This window comes from Plectrocnemia conspersa, unplaced genomic scaffold, assembly GCF_051122295.1.
Source record: "Plectrocnemia conspersa isolate PC_06_02 unplaced genomic scaffold, ASM5112229v1 ptg000011l, whole genome shotgun sequence".
NCBI classification, from domain to species: Eukaryota; Metazoa; Arthropoda; class Insecta; order Trichoptera; family Polycentropodidae; genus Plectrocnemia; species Plectrocnemia conspersa.
This window is the reverse complement of record NW_028277175.1, coordinates 14,895,226-14,913,393: the sequence shown is the minus strand read 5'-3', so window position 1 is coordinate 14,913,393 and position 18,168 is coordinate 14,895,226. Positions and strand designations below refer to the sequence as shown.

The 18,168-nt window shown below is 33.6% G+C and overlaps 1 protein-coding gene across 7 annotated transcripts in view; it reads right to left on the bottom strand.

Moving 5' to 3' along the window:
• The window catches only part of Svil (Supervillin), a 261,654-nt gene that overhangs the window by 67,392 nt on the left and 176,094 nt on the right, over window positions 1-18,168 (bottom strand). For 6 of the 7 annotated variants that reach the window (XM_088198613.1, XM_088198614.1, XM_088198612.1 and 3 more), the window contains one exon: window positions 11,966-14,264. In XM_088198613.1, coding sequence (XP_088054739.1) covers window positions 11,966-14,264 — 2,299 coding nt within the window. Of the gene's footprint in view, window positions 1-7,860; window positions 8,015-11,965; window positions 14,265-18,168 lie in introns of those variants that run through there. The other variant, XM_088198617.1, reaches the window with a different exon arrangement.

Here is an 18,168-nt window from a genome sequence, read left to right as displayed (position 1 = left end):
AAAAACAAGAGAGAATGTATATCATCTGACATCTTGATCAACTAATTTATAAACGAAATACATTATTTAAAACCTAGTAAGTAAGCAAGGCTCAGAATCCATGAAAACGTAACTGTGGTTCGTAAAAATGAGTTCCCTTATAAAGAGCAGACTACCAGGTAATAGTATATATAATAAAAATATCTGAGGCACTGGTTATATAACATATACATTTAATTCTTTCTAGCGAGCCGTATCGGAATTCAGTTTCGAAACAGTTACAAATAAAACTAACTGACATAATAATGGATAATTATGAAATAGAGAGATTGAGAGAATTTAAATATTATAGCGCCACGCAATCTCTATAATTTTATGGATGAAACCCTTGAGAGCCTTCTGAGCGACAATACCTTGGTAGTTAGTTCAGGAAATATAAAGGATGTTTTTTAGAGGTTTGTTTTTCAAACAACACTTTTTCCAGCGACAGCCAATTTGACAGCTGATTTATGCTCAGTTTGGATTGTCATTGTCACAAAAAATTATGCAAAATTATATCTAAAATCATTGTTCAGTTCGCGCTTTTACGGTCGATCGTTTTCGCACCACGCCTACTTGAATTGATAATACGCATCCGCAGAGACGTCGTACAGTGCGCACCGAAGAAGTTGTTTCTGTTATAAAGCGTAATATAAAGAAGAATCCGAATGAGTCGAATCGGCATCGTGCACAGCAATTGGAGCTGTGTCCATCCACTTTATGGAAGATTTTGCGGAAAGATCTTGGTTTACGAGCTTACAAGATCCAGCTGATGCAAGAATTGAAGCCGCTTAACCATTGTGTGAATCGAACGTTCGGTGTTCGGCCGAAAACGAGATTGCTCTTAATCCTCATTTGGCGTGAAGAAAATCTACAAGTCATTATTGAGACGCCATTACATCCACAAAATTCACTGTTTTGACTGGTGCAATCATTGGTCCATATTTCTTAAAAATTGATGCCGGCCAGAACGTCACAGTCAATTAAAAGCGCTATAGATCCATGATTACAGACTTTTTCGTTCCCCAATTAAATGCCATTAATGTGGAAGAGCTTTGGTTTCAACAAGACGGCGCAACATTTCACACAACGCGCACTACAATCAATTTATTTAAGGAAACATTCGATGAGCGCAACGGATCTGTGAATTGTTTTCTGTGGGGATATGTAAAGTCGTTAGTCTACGCCGATAAAGCAGAGACGATGGACGACTTGGAAGCCAACATTCGCCGCGTTATTGCCGATATACGATCCCAGCTGCTCGAAAAAGTGGTCGAAAATCGGACTTCCAGTTTGCGCTTTATTTGAGTCAACCGCGACGCCTATATGCCCAAAATCATATTTAAACACTAGTGGCATAAAATTATCTTTGCAATAAAGCCAATAACATGGCCATTACCGCGATTTATATATGCTTTATTTCATTTTAAAGTTCTGTACCTCAAAAAAAATACCCTTTATAATTAAAAAATAAAACTAAAATTAAAAGGAACGAGTCAAGTTGGACGCTGCTCTTGAGGCAGTGGGAAGATGAAGTTCAGGAGTGGACAGCGGAACCTCTTTATAAAGTTAATGAATCTAAGCGAGGCTAAGCTAACACTGAAAGTTAAATATAATAAAATATGAAGTCAGATTTTTTACTGCAAGCATAGATAAAGAGAAGAACATAAGCTTTATTTTTTAGCGTCTTATTAGTTTAAATGTATTGGATCAATGTACCGGAAGTAAATTATCATTGATACGACGAAATGTTAAAAGTATGTTATAACTACGTTTGGTTACTAAGGGATGACGCAAATGCCTACACAAAAAGAACACAAATTTTATTGAGAAATGAAGCAGTTTTCCCTAGTTTGGAACATAATTGTTGTAATGAAACATACTATAAATTAAATTAAACTGGTAAGATATAATGTTACTATTATTACATACATTATTGAAAATGCACTATGTTAAAACGTTAATTTTTAGTTTTTTTATAGTAATATGCAAATAAAAGATAAGTCATTAAATTGGCACTATGATATTCGTGAAATAGCGGTATTGCAAAATATATAGTCACTTAAGAAACACCTATTTACTTTATGTACAATCTAATGCAAGTCATAAATTACATAATAAAAAGATTCGTCTAGCTCAAAATCGTGCACTGGCTGGCACATAAAAAAACTTGAATTAAATAGTAAACACAGCTGCAGAATATCAATCATAAATCATAAAAAATATACATGTATGATACGATTGGAAAATAATAAGTTGTTAATAAAGAACGATTAAAGAAAAATGAGTCTTATCATTTTTACATATTTCAGATAGATACAGATATCTTTCAATATAAATATATATATTATTACGTATGAACCTAGTCCATTATAATGTACAAGATAAAACTGTCTAGAATACGTAATATAGATACTATACGTTGTAATTATTTTTATTTGCAAATACATACGTGAAAACTATTGAATAAAATTGAATATACAAAATACAAATAATTTTGATTGTCTAATAAATTTATTAATAAGAAATCTAAAAACATCAAAAAAAGAAATTCAGCCACTAATGCATACATTAACTAGTCAATGTATGCACTGTCAAATCACTTCAGTTACAGTCTACACAAAATAAATTATTATATAAACAATGTAACTAGTGTATAAGTATTTAAAATTAAATAATTTATATATTTAACATATATAATAAACCATTTATATGAGGTAAATGTTGTTACTAATTTATATAATCTTTATTTTAGTAGATTCGTTACATTCGTTACTGTTCTGATCAACGCTCACTCACAGCTAACTTGTCCAACGCATTTTTTATATTTTTTGTATCTACGATTAAGTTGTTGTCAAACACACTTGTCTCTCAAATATTATTCATTAACGATGTAACTAGCACACGTCAGAGAGTTCACGCACTCACTAGTAAGAGCATACATTATCTAGAAATAGTATACACTAAATGTAAAACTCATAGTTAGTGCACTTTAACATATACAATAAGAAAACCATTTAACATTGTACAGTATATTTAATAAACTTTAAAGTTTAAAACTCAATATCATTCATTCATCAATCATATTATTTTATATTATAAATTTTCTAAAATTAAAAAATATATGTATATGTTGTGTATTAGCACAGTGAAGGTAATTACAACAGAAAATAACTATACTAAATTCAGAAATTACAGTTAGTGGAGCGCTATATATTTCGTCAATATTCAAATAACTGTAATGTTTAGTTCTATCCCTAAAATTTACATCTTAAATCAAAACATTTATTTACAATAAGTCAATATAATGGTGGTCACTACATTTTACATTTTCAACAATTTTATAAACATGAAAATGATCAGTTTAAAGAATCCTTATAATTTTAAATTATTATAAATCAAAAATCTTTATGATAAAAGTATGTGTAGAGTGAAAATATTTTTTTATAAAACCTTTTATCCTAAATCAGAATACCAACCGTAAATGTTGTTTACAGCTGTAGAGAAAATGAGGAAAATATATTAAATATTGTTGCGACACCAACACTATGACTATTATAGTTGAAAATGCGGATTTATTGTGGAAAATGTAGTACGTAAACAAACATTATATCCAATTAAAACATGGGGCGTAAATATTATATAATATCCATTACATCTAAAAGTATTTTAATATAATATCCATTACACAGAAAAAAAGGTGATGTGTATCGTATTTTTTTGGGCAAAAATTGTAAATGTATAAAAAGTGTAGAAAATACTAAAAAGGATTATTCACATTTTTAATTATACACATGTGTTTAAAAAGTGTACTGTAATCCTTATAGGAAAAAGTAAATACCATATTCATCCAAAGGTACAGGGAAATATTATAACATTGGATCTTTCTAGATAATAAACAAATCTGATGCGCACTTTGTGAGAATCGCAAAATGTGAGATCTTGTCTGTTTTCTCGTATTCTATTATAAAATAATTTATGTACACTATTTATGTATGTTATTTCAAATTTATTGTATGGAGTATGAGTAATTAAAAAAACACAAATAAAGAATAAACCAGTTGGATTAAATAAAATAAAAATCAGAATAATCATTGACGAGTATTTGGTCATCTCCACAGCACAAATAAGGACTAAACCAGTAACACAAACGGCGCACTTTTTAACGCGAGACCGCGAAGTACCCAGGGTGAGAGCTTTTGATGCGAGCTTTTCTCGAAAGCTCTCCGACGACCGCGACTGGCGCGGAACAATTCGCGAGTTTCGCCTCGGACGAGAATGCGCGTGTGAGATTTCCACGACGATGGCGCTGCCGCTGATGGAGGAGGGAGCTTTTCCGTAGACGACGAGGGTCCGAAATAGAAATGGCGTATCGACAGACGACCTACAAAACGTCTGACCACAAATCACGAACGCGTGCTGCCACTGCGTTGACACAAACTCCAGAAGTCGGGAAACTCCGGGTACGCTTCTGAAACCGGGTGCATGGTCGGAAAAGCTCTAACGTTCACAATGAAAAACCGCGGCTTTAAAGCTAAATGGTAAATTCAATAACGTGAAATCTTTCGATTCTAACCTCTCTAATAAAAGCTCTTACATTATAATAATAAAAAAAACATTCCAGCTAAGGAAGGACATTTAGCAATTGAAGTCAATAATTAAAAAAGTGGATAATAAATTTATATTATTTTATATTTCGGAACTTTAGAATAAGGAGAGATTAAAATTCTCATACATATTACACCTATATTTAATGCAATGCGCATTGTGTTAAAACAATTGGTATTCAAAAATCAGACGCCCTTGGGTTATTTAAATAGGGCTTCTTTTATCACTGGTATAACTTTTTAAGTAGAGATAATTAGCTACATATAACAATGAACCGACCAAAATGTTTGAAGGACTCACTTTGCACAAAACAATATCAATGGAAAGGAGCTAAAAGAAAGCGTAGCATGTGCGCGGTGATAGGGACAGGTCACCAATGCATAATTTCTTAGCGTAGCACTAGGCATTCTGATTTCTCAATGATTTTAATTTCCTGAGAAATGAGAATTCTCGACTTCACTTGTTCAACTGTTGCGCCAAAGATAAATTATCAATTTCTTCTATAGAATCTAATGATTTAATGGAGTCGCGAGGGTCCTTAGAATTCGTCGAGCCATTAAATAATATCTTTCCCCATTTTATATATTTCTGCTTTTGAAGAATAACTAAAGAAGTCATTATTTTTTGACTGGTTAAAGATTCTGGATTTTGCAAATATTTAATTAACGAAATCAATGTCTGGTTTCTTCGTTTATATAATTTCTCTTTAGTTGCCCGTTGAAATTTCGAGCTTAGCTCAGAATTGATATTTTCCCATTGTTTTAACTACAATTTTAAGGCCCCTTCGGCTGCCAATAAAAACCGTAAGACAATTGTCAATAACAGCTGTTGCTACTTTACAAAAACAATATAAAAAATAACTTTTTGGATTATCGAAAAAGTAAAATAGCCCTAAATCGTTTTTCATTCTGCGTAATTTATTATTATGGGAGCGGGTTCTTGGATCACCAAAACAAAGATAAAACCGCCGGCCGGTTAGAATAATAGAAAATCACAAAAAAATATTGGTCATTAAAATACTTTCGATCTTCCGAGAAAGTATGCATATTTTCAAACATCTGTCACAAACATCTTCGGAAAGGTTTATTATTAAGCAAAAATTTATAAACAATTTTTTGTCATTTTTAAACCCCTATTATACCCTTCCAAAATGTAAGGATATTAGGCATGAATCAGCCTTTACTTGTGCAGCGTTATAAAAAAGGCAGTAGTTATAAACCTTTTAAAAATATTCATACAAATATTAAAAAAATGCTTTATAGAATAACTCGAAAAATGAGTGAGTTAAATTATGTTTTTTTTATTAGTTTGACACGAAGCTGCAAGAACTTATTATTTCTGTTTTCACAACAGAAAAAGACCTTTTTGTTGTTTTGAAATTAACATTTCAGATGATTCACCAAAAAACTATTTAATGAAACATGAAACATAACATTAAAATTAATTCAATTGAAAAGTCTTATATATATATATACAAAAATATATATATTATGTAAAATTACGCTAATTTCAAATGCCTTTTTTCTTTAATTATAACCTGATAGGCGTAAGCCCAATGCGTTACAACTGGGTTAATCAATCAGATACAAACAATACATACAAATAAATTATATAGGAATCAGGAAACATACATATTTAATATATTTTACTATACGTCAATATACGTCAATATAATATACGTCACTTTGTAGCTAGAGCCGGTTTTTAATAATAGCGCATTTTTATAAATCAAGCTGCGGAGAACTTAACCCGCGGCATTTGCATTATCAATCCAGACCTTACGGACAATGACATTTCGACCCTATTTAAACAATTTATTTACTGCATATTTTATCACATTGAAAGTATTGCAAATCTACGTGTAATACCAGCGCATTTAAAATCTTCATATTGAAAAAGTCTCATATAAAATTAATTTTCATTTTTAAGTTTCCTTAACTGTAATTTATACTCCAGAAAGCTTTAAACACTACTCATAAAATCAATAGCATTGTGTATTTTAGTATGTTAAACTAGATTATGACATGCAATTTAACACTTAACAGTAATTATTTAAATAATTACCCGCTCCTTGTTCATGAACTGTCAACTACACAGATTCAACGATAAAAACTGACAAATCCGTTTCAAACTGAAGGAATTTTAGAGATACTGTCTATAGAAACATATTATTCAAATTAACTTTAAAACCATTATTAATTTTTTATATCACTGTCAACTAATTATATGCTGATATTAGTATTTATTATATTAATTACACAATAATAAGGCAAATATCATCCTATAAAGAATATAAAGATGATCGTAAAAATGTATAAAGATAATTTACTAATCATATAAATCAGATCTCATCTCTGTAACAAAAAAATACTAAGAACTATAAAACACAGTATAATTTAATGAATCGAATTACATGTCACGTGCATTTAATTTTTTGAGCTTTTCATATAAAAGCTTTAAGCATAAACAGTTTTAAAAGTTACATTTGAAATGTATATGGTAAACATGAGTTTGGTTGGATCTTTATAAAGAATTGATGACAATAATAGAACACATCACAGAGGTAATTTCGTCTCCAAATAAGTAGGTCGATGATTATGAAAATTGTGCGATCCAGACCTTGTATGCATTGGCGTGACTAAGCGTTAACCTAAAATATGAAAACTGCCAAAAAATATATTTTTTCATTCAGTACACAAATCAGATCAATTTTCTCTAATCTAAATATAGCAGCGAAATAAGCACCCAGACTCGAGTTATTTTAATTTCCATGCGGCTTAATTGACGCTGATTTCATTAGCGGCGCAAAGTTTCAACCCCCACAAAAATAACAGCTGATGTGACCAGGATCAAGAAACGAGTCCAGAGGTTCACGACCCCTGAATCGTGTAAAAATATAACGCGCGCATAGCGGAAAACCCGATGCGTCTCTCCACCGCGAGATGAGGCGATGATGACGATGACAAAATAGAAACGTCGAAAGCTTCAGCTTCCTGATCGCGACCAGACAATTGGATAATTTTAGAAGCGACCGACACAACAGTTTGAGAAACCCTCAGGTGTTTTGACAACAGAAGGCGCTCGCCTGCCAATTTTGACCGGTCGGTGTCAGGGTGACGATCGGCTTGACCGCTTGGTCTGATTGTTTCGCGGGCTGCTAATTATTATCCGATCTGGCAGTCGCCAACCTTTGGTCTCGCCGTATAAACAAATATTGAACACTCCTTACAATACCTAATCGTTTCGCAACGCCATCGAGGAATTAACTGGCGTAACTCGGCTTACATGAAGTAAGTCACGACTTCTCAGAGCGCGAAGAAAGACTGAATCCGATGATGATGATGATGCTGCAGATCGTCCGGCGGGTCACACAACCAAAAACTGAAACGACTCACTTCAAGAGAAACGGCAAAAGGTTGGCGCATCTCCAAAAATCGAACGGCAACGAATTTCAATATGTGGCTCAGAGTCGTAACTTTTTTTTGCGAGTTTTCACCGCATGTAGATATAATATCTGCGTATTTACGGAATTATGTAGAATATATGAGTGTAACGTATACAATTCTATATATGACATAACGTCTGAATCGAGCCATTTTAAAATTTCAGTCATGTAATTCAATTAAACGTATCAATAATATTGCTAAAGATGAAAAGCGATATAAAGTAATATTAACACACAGTTAAGTGAATCGATCGTCTGATCTTTGAGAAGCGCTCTACACTAAGCGAACATTTGGCAAATACACAGAGCTTCCTAATATTTTAGTTAGATAAAAACGGAATGCGGCATCTGTTGGAAACTATCAAAAGCGTCGGCGTACCGTGGCAGCGAACCATAAAAAATCGATTACACAGCTTCCCAAACTGGCGTCTTTCATAAGATAATAACAAACGCTATGCACCGGATTTTGAAAAAAATATGCCTGACTGTGAATAATTGATAATTGAAATTTCGCGTGCTATCAAGACGTCAGCGAAAAGCAAATCGTTCGTTGCCTTTGTGCCGCAGCTTTTTGCGAACAGATTTTATAATTATTGTTATATATTATGAAGGCGAGTCGTGTCAAAACTCGTCTTATCCATCTTAAACAACTTTCATCGTTCGCGACTCGAATAAAGATTGCCGAAGGAAGGCTTGCAAAAAGATGTGTATTTGAATATCATAAAAGCAGTGAGTTTATCAACGCGAAATAAGCCCTCTTAAGTAAATGTATCTCTCATGACATCTATACTATCAAAATTCATAAATAATATCCACACAAATATCACAGTTTAGTTTGTAAATACGGAATCCCAGGATTATGGAATCTAATCCTGGGATTACGGAATATTTTCGTTACCTATGAAACCCGGAATTAGTAATTATAATTTCGAATAATTCGTAATAAATTTTTCGCCAAGGACAATCGAGATATAAATTTTAAATATTCAAATTACTGAAGCCTGAAAAAGCACCGTATATATTACAAATCAACTCAACCTATGCTCTGAAGAAAAAAGTCAGAGTCAAATCACTGATGTATATGATCTATAAAAAAGTCGCAGAGTTTTTAATAATTCATAGTGAAACTGAAAATATTTATTTGTTATTAAAAATCACTAACGTAAAAAATTTTGTGGTGTCCAGTAAACATCTACAAAATTACGTTAGATTAAGCACTGAAAAGGCCTTATATACTATAAAACCAAGTGAAATAGTTTTTTTATAATATGCTGAAGGGTTTTCTGTATTTTAAATTATGAAATTCGCATTTCAAAGTTAACAGATCTTAAAAAAACATAAGAAAAACAAAAAAGTTTGTCTAGTGCATTATTTTGGTACATTTATTCGCTACTTTCTATATAAACAATTTATTTTATTGTATATATTTATATGTTGTTATTGTATTTTATTTACTTTTTTGATTTTTTCTACTTACAGAGAATATAATTTAGTTTCTCATAATTAGGAACATAGATTATTCTTGCAATTGATGTTAAACCATGCAGATGTTAAAAACCTTTAGCTGTTTATACGCTAAAGTGAATGTGTAATACCAGAGAAAATATGACATTTAAGTTAAATCATATCGATATACATTTTCACCGGTAAATATATATTTCTACTAGTAAAATGTAATTTATCTGATAGGTGTAATTGAAATTATATGGAAGAAATTCAGTTCCATAAAATATATTTAATGTTTTTATTAACTCACTTTTGTTATATAAATGATCATAAAAATATAGATTTCATGGATCTAAATATTACGTTATTAAGTCATAAACATCGACAGGTTAGTTGACATTTTTATTATACTAGCCGATAGAGTTTTAGAGTGCTCTCCATAAAACCGCGCATGAAATTTGTTTGGAAAACAACAGAGAATAAATTATTTTAATACCAGTGAAACTTCACTAAAGAATACACATTCATATACATTAATAAATATAAAGCCAACAATTAAATTACTGAAATACTGTACATTAATTTAAAAATACAGCACATAATATAAAAAAATATAAATTTTAATTGTCGGTATATTATGGAAATCAAATATTTTTTTTTATGTAAATTTAAAAAAACTTCTGCTCGCGCAAATAATCGAATTTGATTGAAACCGTTTTTGTATTGCATCATATTATCGCATGACATGCGTGATTAGAAACTTGTTTGATTAGTCAGCATATTATTATTTTTTTTGTTTTAAAATAATTTATTCCACTCTCGTACATACTATATAATAATATTAGCATAGTGATACATAAGCTAGAATGAGAGGACTATATTATATAAATAATAAATTGCGAAACTGATTAAAAAATCTTAATAGCTTATTTAACTTTCCAGGGATGTATTGATATATTTTCTTTTCTTTTGTTTTTTTTAAGGTACTTGTTAATTAGCAGGGCGCAACGCCGCTCGACGCTCAAAAACCACCGGTTTTATACCCCAACTGCGTGGCACACCGTGATGTATGAGCATGAGCGCTTGCTGCGATACCATATAAATCGCGCGTTTCTGAATTTATTATGTTCAAACCAAAACCGAACCCTAAGAAACTAAAATACAGGATGATCCAAATCGAGTTCTGTGTTGGCGGCATTGTAAATCAGACAGCTGTCAATAATCATGCCTGTTCAAAGTGTAATATGTTATTTCGCAACAACACATTTACAAAATGGATTGCTTAACGCGTTATAATTGTTCAATTGTTTTACAAAAATGACAATTCTGTACGATCTTTGAGACATCATCGTCGCTCCCGTTCAGCCGAGAATATTGCTGATGTAAGTGAAAATGTGGCCGAAGACCCGGAATTCGCAGCTTTTGGACAGATAATACAAGAACTGAAGCGCAGAAAATCTTACTATCTGATGAGGCACATTTCCATCTCTCTGGGTATATTAATATATCGTGTCAAAAATAATCAATTATTTTTTGTGTGAAAAGTTCCCAGGTCTCATTATTTCACTTTTTGGTGACGTCAATTGTCCGCCAAGATTATGCGATTTACTGCCGTTGATTTTTTTGTAGGGTTACGCTAAGAGTCGTGTCTATGCCGACGAGCCCGAAACGTTAGAGCACCTAAAAACCAACATCCGATAAATTATAGCTGAGATACCACCTGAGATATACGAAAATGGTATCGTAAATTACATCGTTAGGATCGGCTGCTGTAAAAGGTCCATTTAATCGATATTATTATTCATAACTAATCAAAAAAAAAATATACAAAAACTGAAGTTGAATAATCTTTGATTTTTATATTTATTTAGTTTAGGTTTTGGTTTGGACCTAATAAATTCAGAAACGCATCAAATAATAAAACTGTAAAATATGCGCAAGTACCGTTTTTTATAAATAATTCTGTCTGTCTTGTCATATAAAGAAACTGAAAATTAAACGATTATAATCTTTCTTCTAATGTCAGAGTTTATCAATCATTTATAAATTATTAATATCAATTATATTTTAATTAATTATTATGTAAGTTGCTTTGTAATTTATATATTGTAATAAAAACAGCATCTTAATTCATGTAGAATTTAGTATAATTACGTGTACGACACACATTTATAATATCATACAATTTTTCGCTTTGCGCTTTTGATTTCATTAAGAAAAAAATAACATTGTCTAATTTTTCAAAAAAAATACCATTACGCCGCGTTGCATTACGTTAATTAAATTACCTGGGTTTTTTTTTAAAAAAGTTAAATTTATCATGCAGATTTACTTATCTCATAAAACTGGTGCAAGTTCGCAATAAAATCACGAAAGTTTAAAACGTCATAAATTCGTCCAATCGCAGCTTAAAACGCTCCGAGATAAAACTAAATTGAGTGCACTCACCCTGCTTTCTGTAGTTCGTCGACGGTCACCGGCTGCGTCCTGAACCTCTCCTTGCTGCGAAATTGCCTTTTCGGAACGGTTCCCAAAGCCTTTTTGATACCGCTGCAATCTTTCATCAGATACTGTTCCATGCTCTGGATTCGCTGGGCTATCGATGGGAAGCTCTGAACAGCGCTCCTGTCGCCCGCAGCCTCGACCCCGTCCGGACTACTGTCCCTCGACGATTCCGAATCTTTTCCATCGTCACACGAACGTCTTGAATTTAAGATCGTATCTAATTCATCGGTAAACTTAGAAACCAAAGATTTCGACCTGTTGACATCTTTAGGGCGCAAATCTCTTCTTCTCAGAGCGACGCTAGGAAAATACGAAGCACTCTGGGGCTCCATAAAATCTTTGATTAATGAAGGACTTTGTAATCTACACGCCATAAATTTAGAACTTTTGGGCAGATCGTCATCGTCGGACTGCCTCGGCGGACTTCCTTCGGAAGCGGTATTTTTCTGCGCTAACCTATTTATTAAATCATTCGCTAATGTCTCTAAATTACAAGGCAACTGTATGGCGCGTTCATCGTCAGAACAACAAGAGAGCTTATGTCTGGGAGATTGACTGTGTTCTCTTGATTGACTCGACGCTCTCTGTTTCAGTATCGGTCTAAACCCTGATTCGCTCTCAGTCCCGTCTACAGTTTTATGTCTAATCAAAGACGACCACCTCAAACTGCGATCTTCTTCGCTATTATCGAAACTAGAAGCGTCTTCGCCAGAGACTTTATGCGCAAATTTCAAAATTGTCTTAGTAGGTCTATCGTAGTCGCTATAATCGCACTCAGTTAATGATTTTTTCTTCAAAATCGGTTTAGGTCCGTCTATATTGTATATTTCAGTACATGGACGCTCTTCCGAGAAGCTTTTCTTTTTGAGGATCGGTCTGACGCCGTCTTTTTCTTCCACTAATATTGCGCCTTTAGCCGCTGCTAATATCACCGCTTGAGTGATCGAGACGTGCGAAGACGTAGTGCTGCTGCTGGAGCTGGAATTAGATTTTCGCTTCAGTATCCCCTGCGGTTCGGGAGAGCCTAGCGATCTGTCTTCGATAAAATCGCTGTCTCGGCTGCACTTCCGTTTGAGTATCCCTTGAATTTGTCCGTCGGGAGAACGACCCCTGATCACCTCTTCGAGAGAGGATCGCCTCTGCGATTTCAGGATCGGTCTAGATCTGGTGTCATCGACGAAAGCGACTTCGGGACTGCAAGAGCGGTGCCTGTTGACTTGAGACTCGTCCAAACTCCGCCGCTTTTTCAAAATACCCTGTCCGCGGCGACGAGACTTGGAATCAGGCGGGTCTACTACGCTAGGGGAGAACGTTACCGGCGGCGTGGCTACGTTGCCGCTGGAGGTTCCCGACGAATTGTGGTCCTCTTGTAGCGATTTTCGTTTCAATATAGAAATAGGCGTATATGATAACATAGAAGCTAACGGCTCGCTAGGCTTATTCGAGATCTCTACTAAATGCGGTATAACACTATCACTAAGTTTGTCTTGGACTTGCTTCGAGGTAGACGGCGCGCTCGATTCCGTCTTCAAATTATTGATAAATGCGTGACCGTTCGACGCGGTCGAATCGTTGCTCTTGTGAGAGTCTTGAGCTCTCCTGGCCAATCTGTTGACTTTGGCGAAAGTCTCCTTAGTGAGCGCCTCGAGCGCGTCCATTCGGCTAGTTAACCTACGGTTGTGAATGTGCGAATTGTTTAATTTAGAATATGAACTATCGAAGGAAGACGTTTTAGAGTAAGTCTTGTGGCCCACGTCGGCGTTGGCACTCATGTGCTTCAGCGTTTTATCAACGCCCGGCGTCATGTTGGCACTTTTTTCAGGCGCTTTGTTCTTAGCGGCGCTACCGCTATGATTCCGCGTGTCGGTTACCAACGATAAAGATCTCCTCTTTGTGCGATTGAGTTCTGTGGCAGGTTTTTCTAATTTGGCAGCGCCTGTCGTCTTCTTGACGTCATTCGAAGGGAAAGGGTTTAAATCTATCACTGTTAAGCTAGTATTATTCGCGGTCGACGCTTTAGGACTGAGATCTACGCTCCTCCTTTTCGGATGATTACTCTTGACGGCGTTCGTCGACGACAGCGGAGACTGCGAAGAAGATCTATGACTGCTCTGCTTATTAATCAACGATCCGTTTCTAACATTTGGAGGTGATTTTCCGGCGGAGTTTTCTTGACAGTTTTCCGTTTTAGCGACCAGCCTTGAGGAAACGAGCCTGCCTCTTCTGACGTTAGACGCTTCGTCTGCAACAATAAAAACAAAAAATAAACAATCGTGCCACGGTTCCGACGACAATAATTGGTTAGTCAAAAATGCTTTTGTATAGCAGTGACCATAAAGGATTTCCGTTACCGTTGAGATAATCAGTACGTACAAACAATAAAGACCGGAAAAAGCCAAAGAGGAACGCGCCATGTTCGTTTTTACGATATTTCCCGAAACGGTGCCATACACAAATGCACATATGCAATTATATCAATGAGAACAAATGCTTATTTATAATTAATATAAACGCTCCATTAATGGAATATTTAATAGCGACGAACACAAGGCGTGGGTGAACTTGTCGCCATCAATATAATAAGGTAGTAATCAGAACGTACATACATACAGTGCTTTTTTTGTCATGTAACGCGGTGTAACGGTGTTTCGGCACCTTTTTTAGGGTATTTTTAAGTTTTTAAGAGCAATAATTGTTACTGAATACACGTGCGTAGCGATTGACAATCTGCGGAACATTTTATTTGTATGTAAATATGACGTCATTATACTTATTTTTAAGTTAAAAAATTGAGCCTCAAGTTTAAAATTAATAGAAAATTTAAAATAATAGAGTTTAAATAATAGAGTTAAATTAATAGAGTATTTAAAAATAAATGGTTGAACATACACAAAATGAAACTTGGCTACACACCTTGCAGAAATGTTGGATGTTGGAAACGATGGGAATGAAAATTTCCAAAAATCACATATTCTGTGAAAGATAGAAAGCTTTAATTGAGCTCACCTTGAGAGAAAAAAATTCAACATCAGAGAACCTGCTGCACAAAAAGCAGCGTTAAAAATTATTTGCAAAAAAGTAATATCAAGAAAAAAATTGTAAGTGCATATAAAATTAAGCATTCGATGCTTAAAAGCAAAATTTATCTGCAAGAACTGAATTGAATTCAAATGACTAGTGTTTTCTTCATTCAACAAATATATTAATATTATGAATCATATAAGTGACGAAATTAGAAAAAATGTATTTAAAGAAATTGTTTAATCGAAAAATATAATTTTATTGATAATTGATGAATAAATCACCACTAGCAAAAAAAACATTCTCATTGTGAATGTTGGATGCTGTATCGAATGTGTTGGAATGAATTCACCGATTAATTTATTTTATGCTTAATCGAACTTGAAAATATGACAGCCAAAGGAATATTTGAGTCCTTACTCAAATGTCTTGATTTTTATGGGATGACAGAAGATTATTTAGATTCGGTAGCAAGCGAAGGCGCTGCTGTGGTGTTAGGATGTAAAAGTGAAGTAAAAAAATCCCTGACAGAGAAATTTCCTTTAATTATACATTGGCATTATGCTAATCACAGATTAGAATTATCAGTAAGTGATGTTATAAAGAAAATTTCAGGAATCAATAGATTAAAGTTGATAAACTTTATGTTATATACCATGCGTCGCCGAAAAATAATAACCACTAGGCGTTGAGGTGCTGAAAATTGGAATAGTTTTAAGAACCCGATTTAGTTTTCATTCAGTGTGGTTATGTGGAATAAGTTTGAATCTCTTGAGCTTCATTTTTAAGAAGCGATTAATGATCCTACATTTTTTTATCATGTATTAAAGAAAAATTAACATCTGCAGCCTTTTTATTGGATGTGAAGTTGTACATTGCAAATCAAAAAATAAATGCATTAGTTCAAGTTTTTGAAGAAAGAAGACAGAATTTTGGAAAGGAACGTCATTTCAGTTTTTCCAGGGGGGAGGAAAGAGGCAAAAGTTGGTCAGACAATAATTGTTTTTTTTTAAATATTTCGATTTCATTTTATTAAATGACGCATTTTTCTGGCCAAATTCAATGGGGGACAAATGCCCCTATCTGCCTCCCCCAAATGACGTTCCTGTTTAGAATCTACATCAAAGGCAATAAAATCTAGCGTTCATAATAAGACTTTATATAACAATATTACAACTTATAATAAGTGAGAATATTTTGATTTCATTAAATGACATGGACATGTGCCCCCCCTCTAATGACGTCCCTGATTTTGGACCCTATTATAAATGTGTAACAGCTGCTGTACATTTCACACCACGATTATTTTTCAAAAAATGATCCTCCTATAGATTTGAAAGCATTTTATTCCATGTTAAGAGTCAATTTAAAAAAGGGTGTAATGCCTGAAGGTATGATCAGTAGACATTTGGAGAGATGGAATTTAAGAACATGTCAATCAGGCTACCATAAACGAGAGAGAAATGATTCGTGGATTTCGCAAATACATTTTCGAAAAGACATCCTAAAAAAATATTGCGTTTGATATATTCTCTCAATTCTATTCCCATTTTTTCAAGTGAACGTAAACGCAGATTTTTACAAATAAATCTAATTATTACCCCAATAAGAGCTTCGTTCAAGACCAATCCAGTTGTGACACTTTTGTTCATCAAACTCGTCGGACCACCTTCGCCACTTTTCAATCCTTCAAAATACTTTAATCTGTGGTTTCTCAGATTTCAATCGGCCATAGACACTTACACTAAAAAAATAATCGAGAAGAATTATAAAACGAGAATTGGACAAAACTTTGGAAATCACTATAAACTTTGATTCAAATATATGGTGTTTTACAATTTAGATTTGACAAGTATAATTTTTTTAAATTTCTTATGCTCTTTGTGGCATTGAAAAAGCCGCTTTAAATTTCATGTCAATGATATTTCTTTAATAAAAAGCACCGGCACTTTTTTTGTTTAAAAAAACCCTTTAATCTTGTGTACCGATGTCATTACCGATGTATTTATTCACTTAAAAAAATACAGCATTGTATAGAGATATTTTGTAAAATTACTCTTTTAATACATGTATTATAAGAGTAATTTCACACAATATGTTTTATCAACTCCAAAAATTAACAAAAAAATAAAACTCACAATAGTCTGACTTCAAAGAAGTAATGTTTGCCAAGTAAAGTTGCTCTATTAACAAGAGCGGAGGATAAGAAGACCGCCTTCAAAGAAATTCTTGAAGAGACTGTATCGCTAAGGCGTTGCCGCATTAGCAACGATTTATTGAAATGCTAACAACAATCGATAATTAACACCGCCCATCATATAATGATAACCTAGTTTTGTTTAAAAGCAAACGAATGAAAAAACTTTTATTGACTTTGTAATATAGCATTCCATTCATGATGATTCATAAGCTTCGATCATTTTATTATTAAAAGTATCTCTATCTGCGAGGAATATTTGTAAAGCGAGTCCAGAAAATATGTATACATCATTATATTCAGAAATTGATTAATATTACATACGAGCAGCCCTTTATTTATGAATCAACACAACCTCTATAGCATTTAATAAGCCAAGGACGAGTTTCTTAATTATAACGTGAAATAAGTCTCGCACCTGCTCTCTTTTTCGGCATTAATCCAATAACCTAATACTTCTATAACCGTTTCATAAAGAATACTTTCGAATACTTATTGATAATAATTATTAAGCATCATTAACTTATCTTTTCGCAAGTTCATAATACCATTTTGCCTATTTATAAGATCATTGATAAGCAAGGAAGCACGTTGGCGATGCAATTTATTGTGGCGACCACACACACGTATGTCTCAAAATTTTATTTATCTAATTTACTGTGACCAAAATGATCATCCACCAACAAGGAAACAAGACAATAGCGTAAAGGATGGACCACACACAAAAGCCCTTGTTACGACCAGAAGAAATCGCATAAATAACACGAGTTTCGTTCTTATTGTAAATATTTTCCGTCATTGAGAGAATATTTCTTTGTTGCGGATCCACATGATTCCCGTTGTAATGCAATACGACCTTGGACAATGCCCATTAAGCGAACATCGCTTTCTAAAGGCGTATACTTATTTCGCCATTCTAAGAAACGAT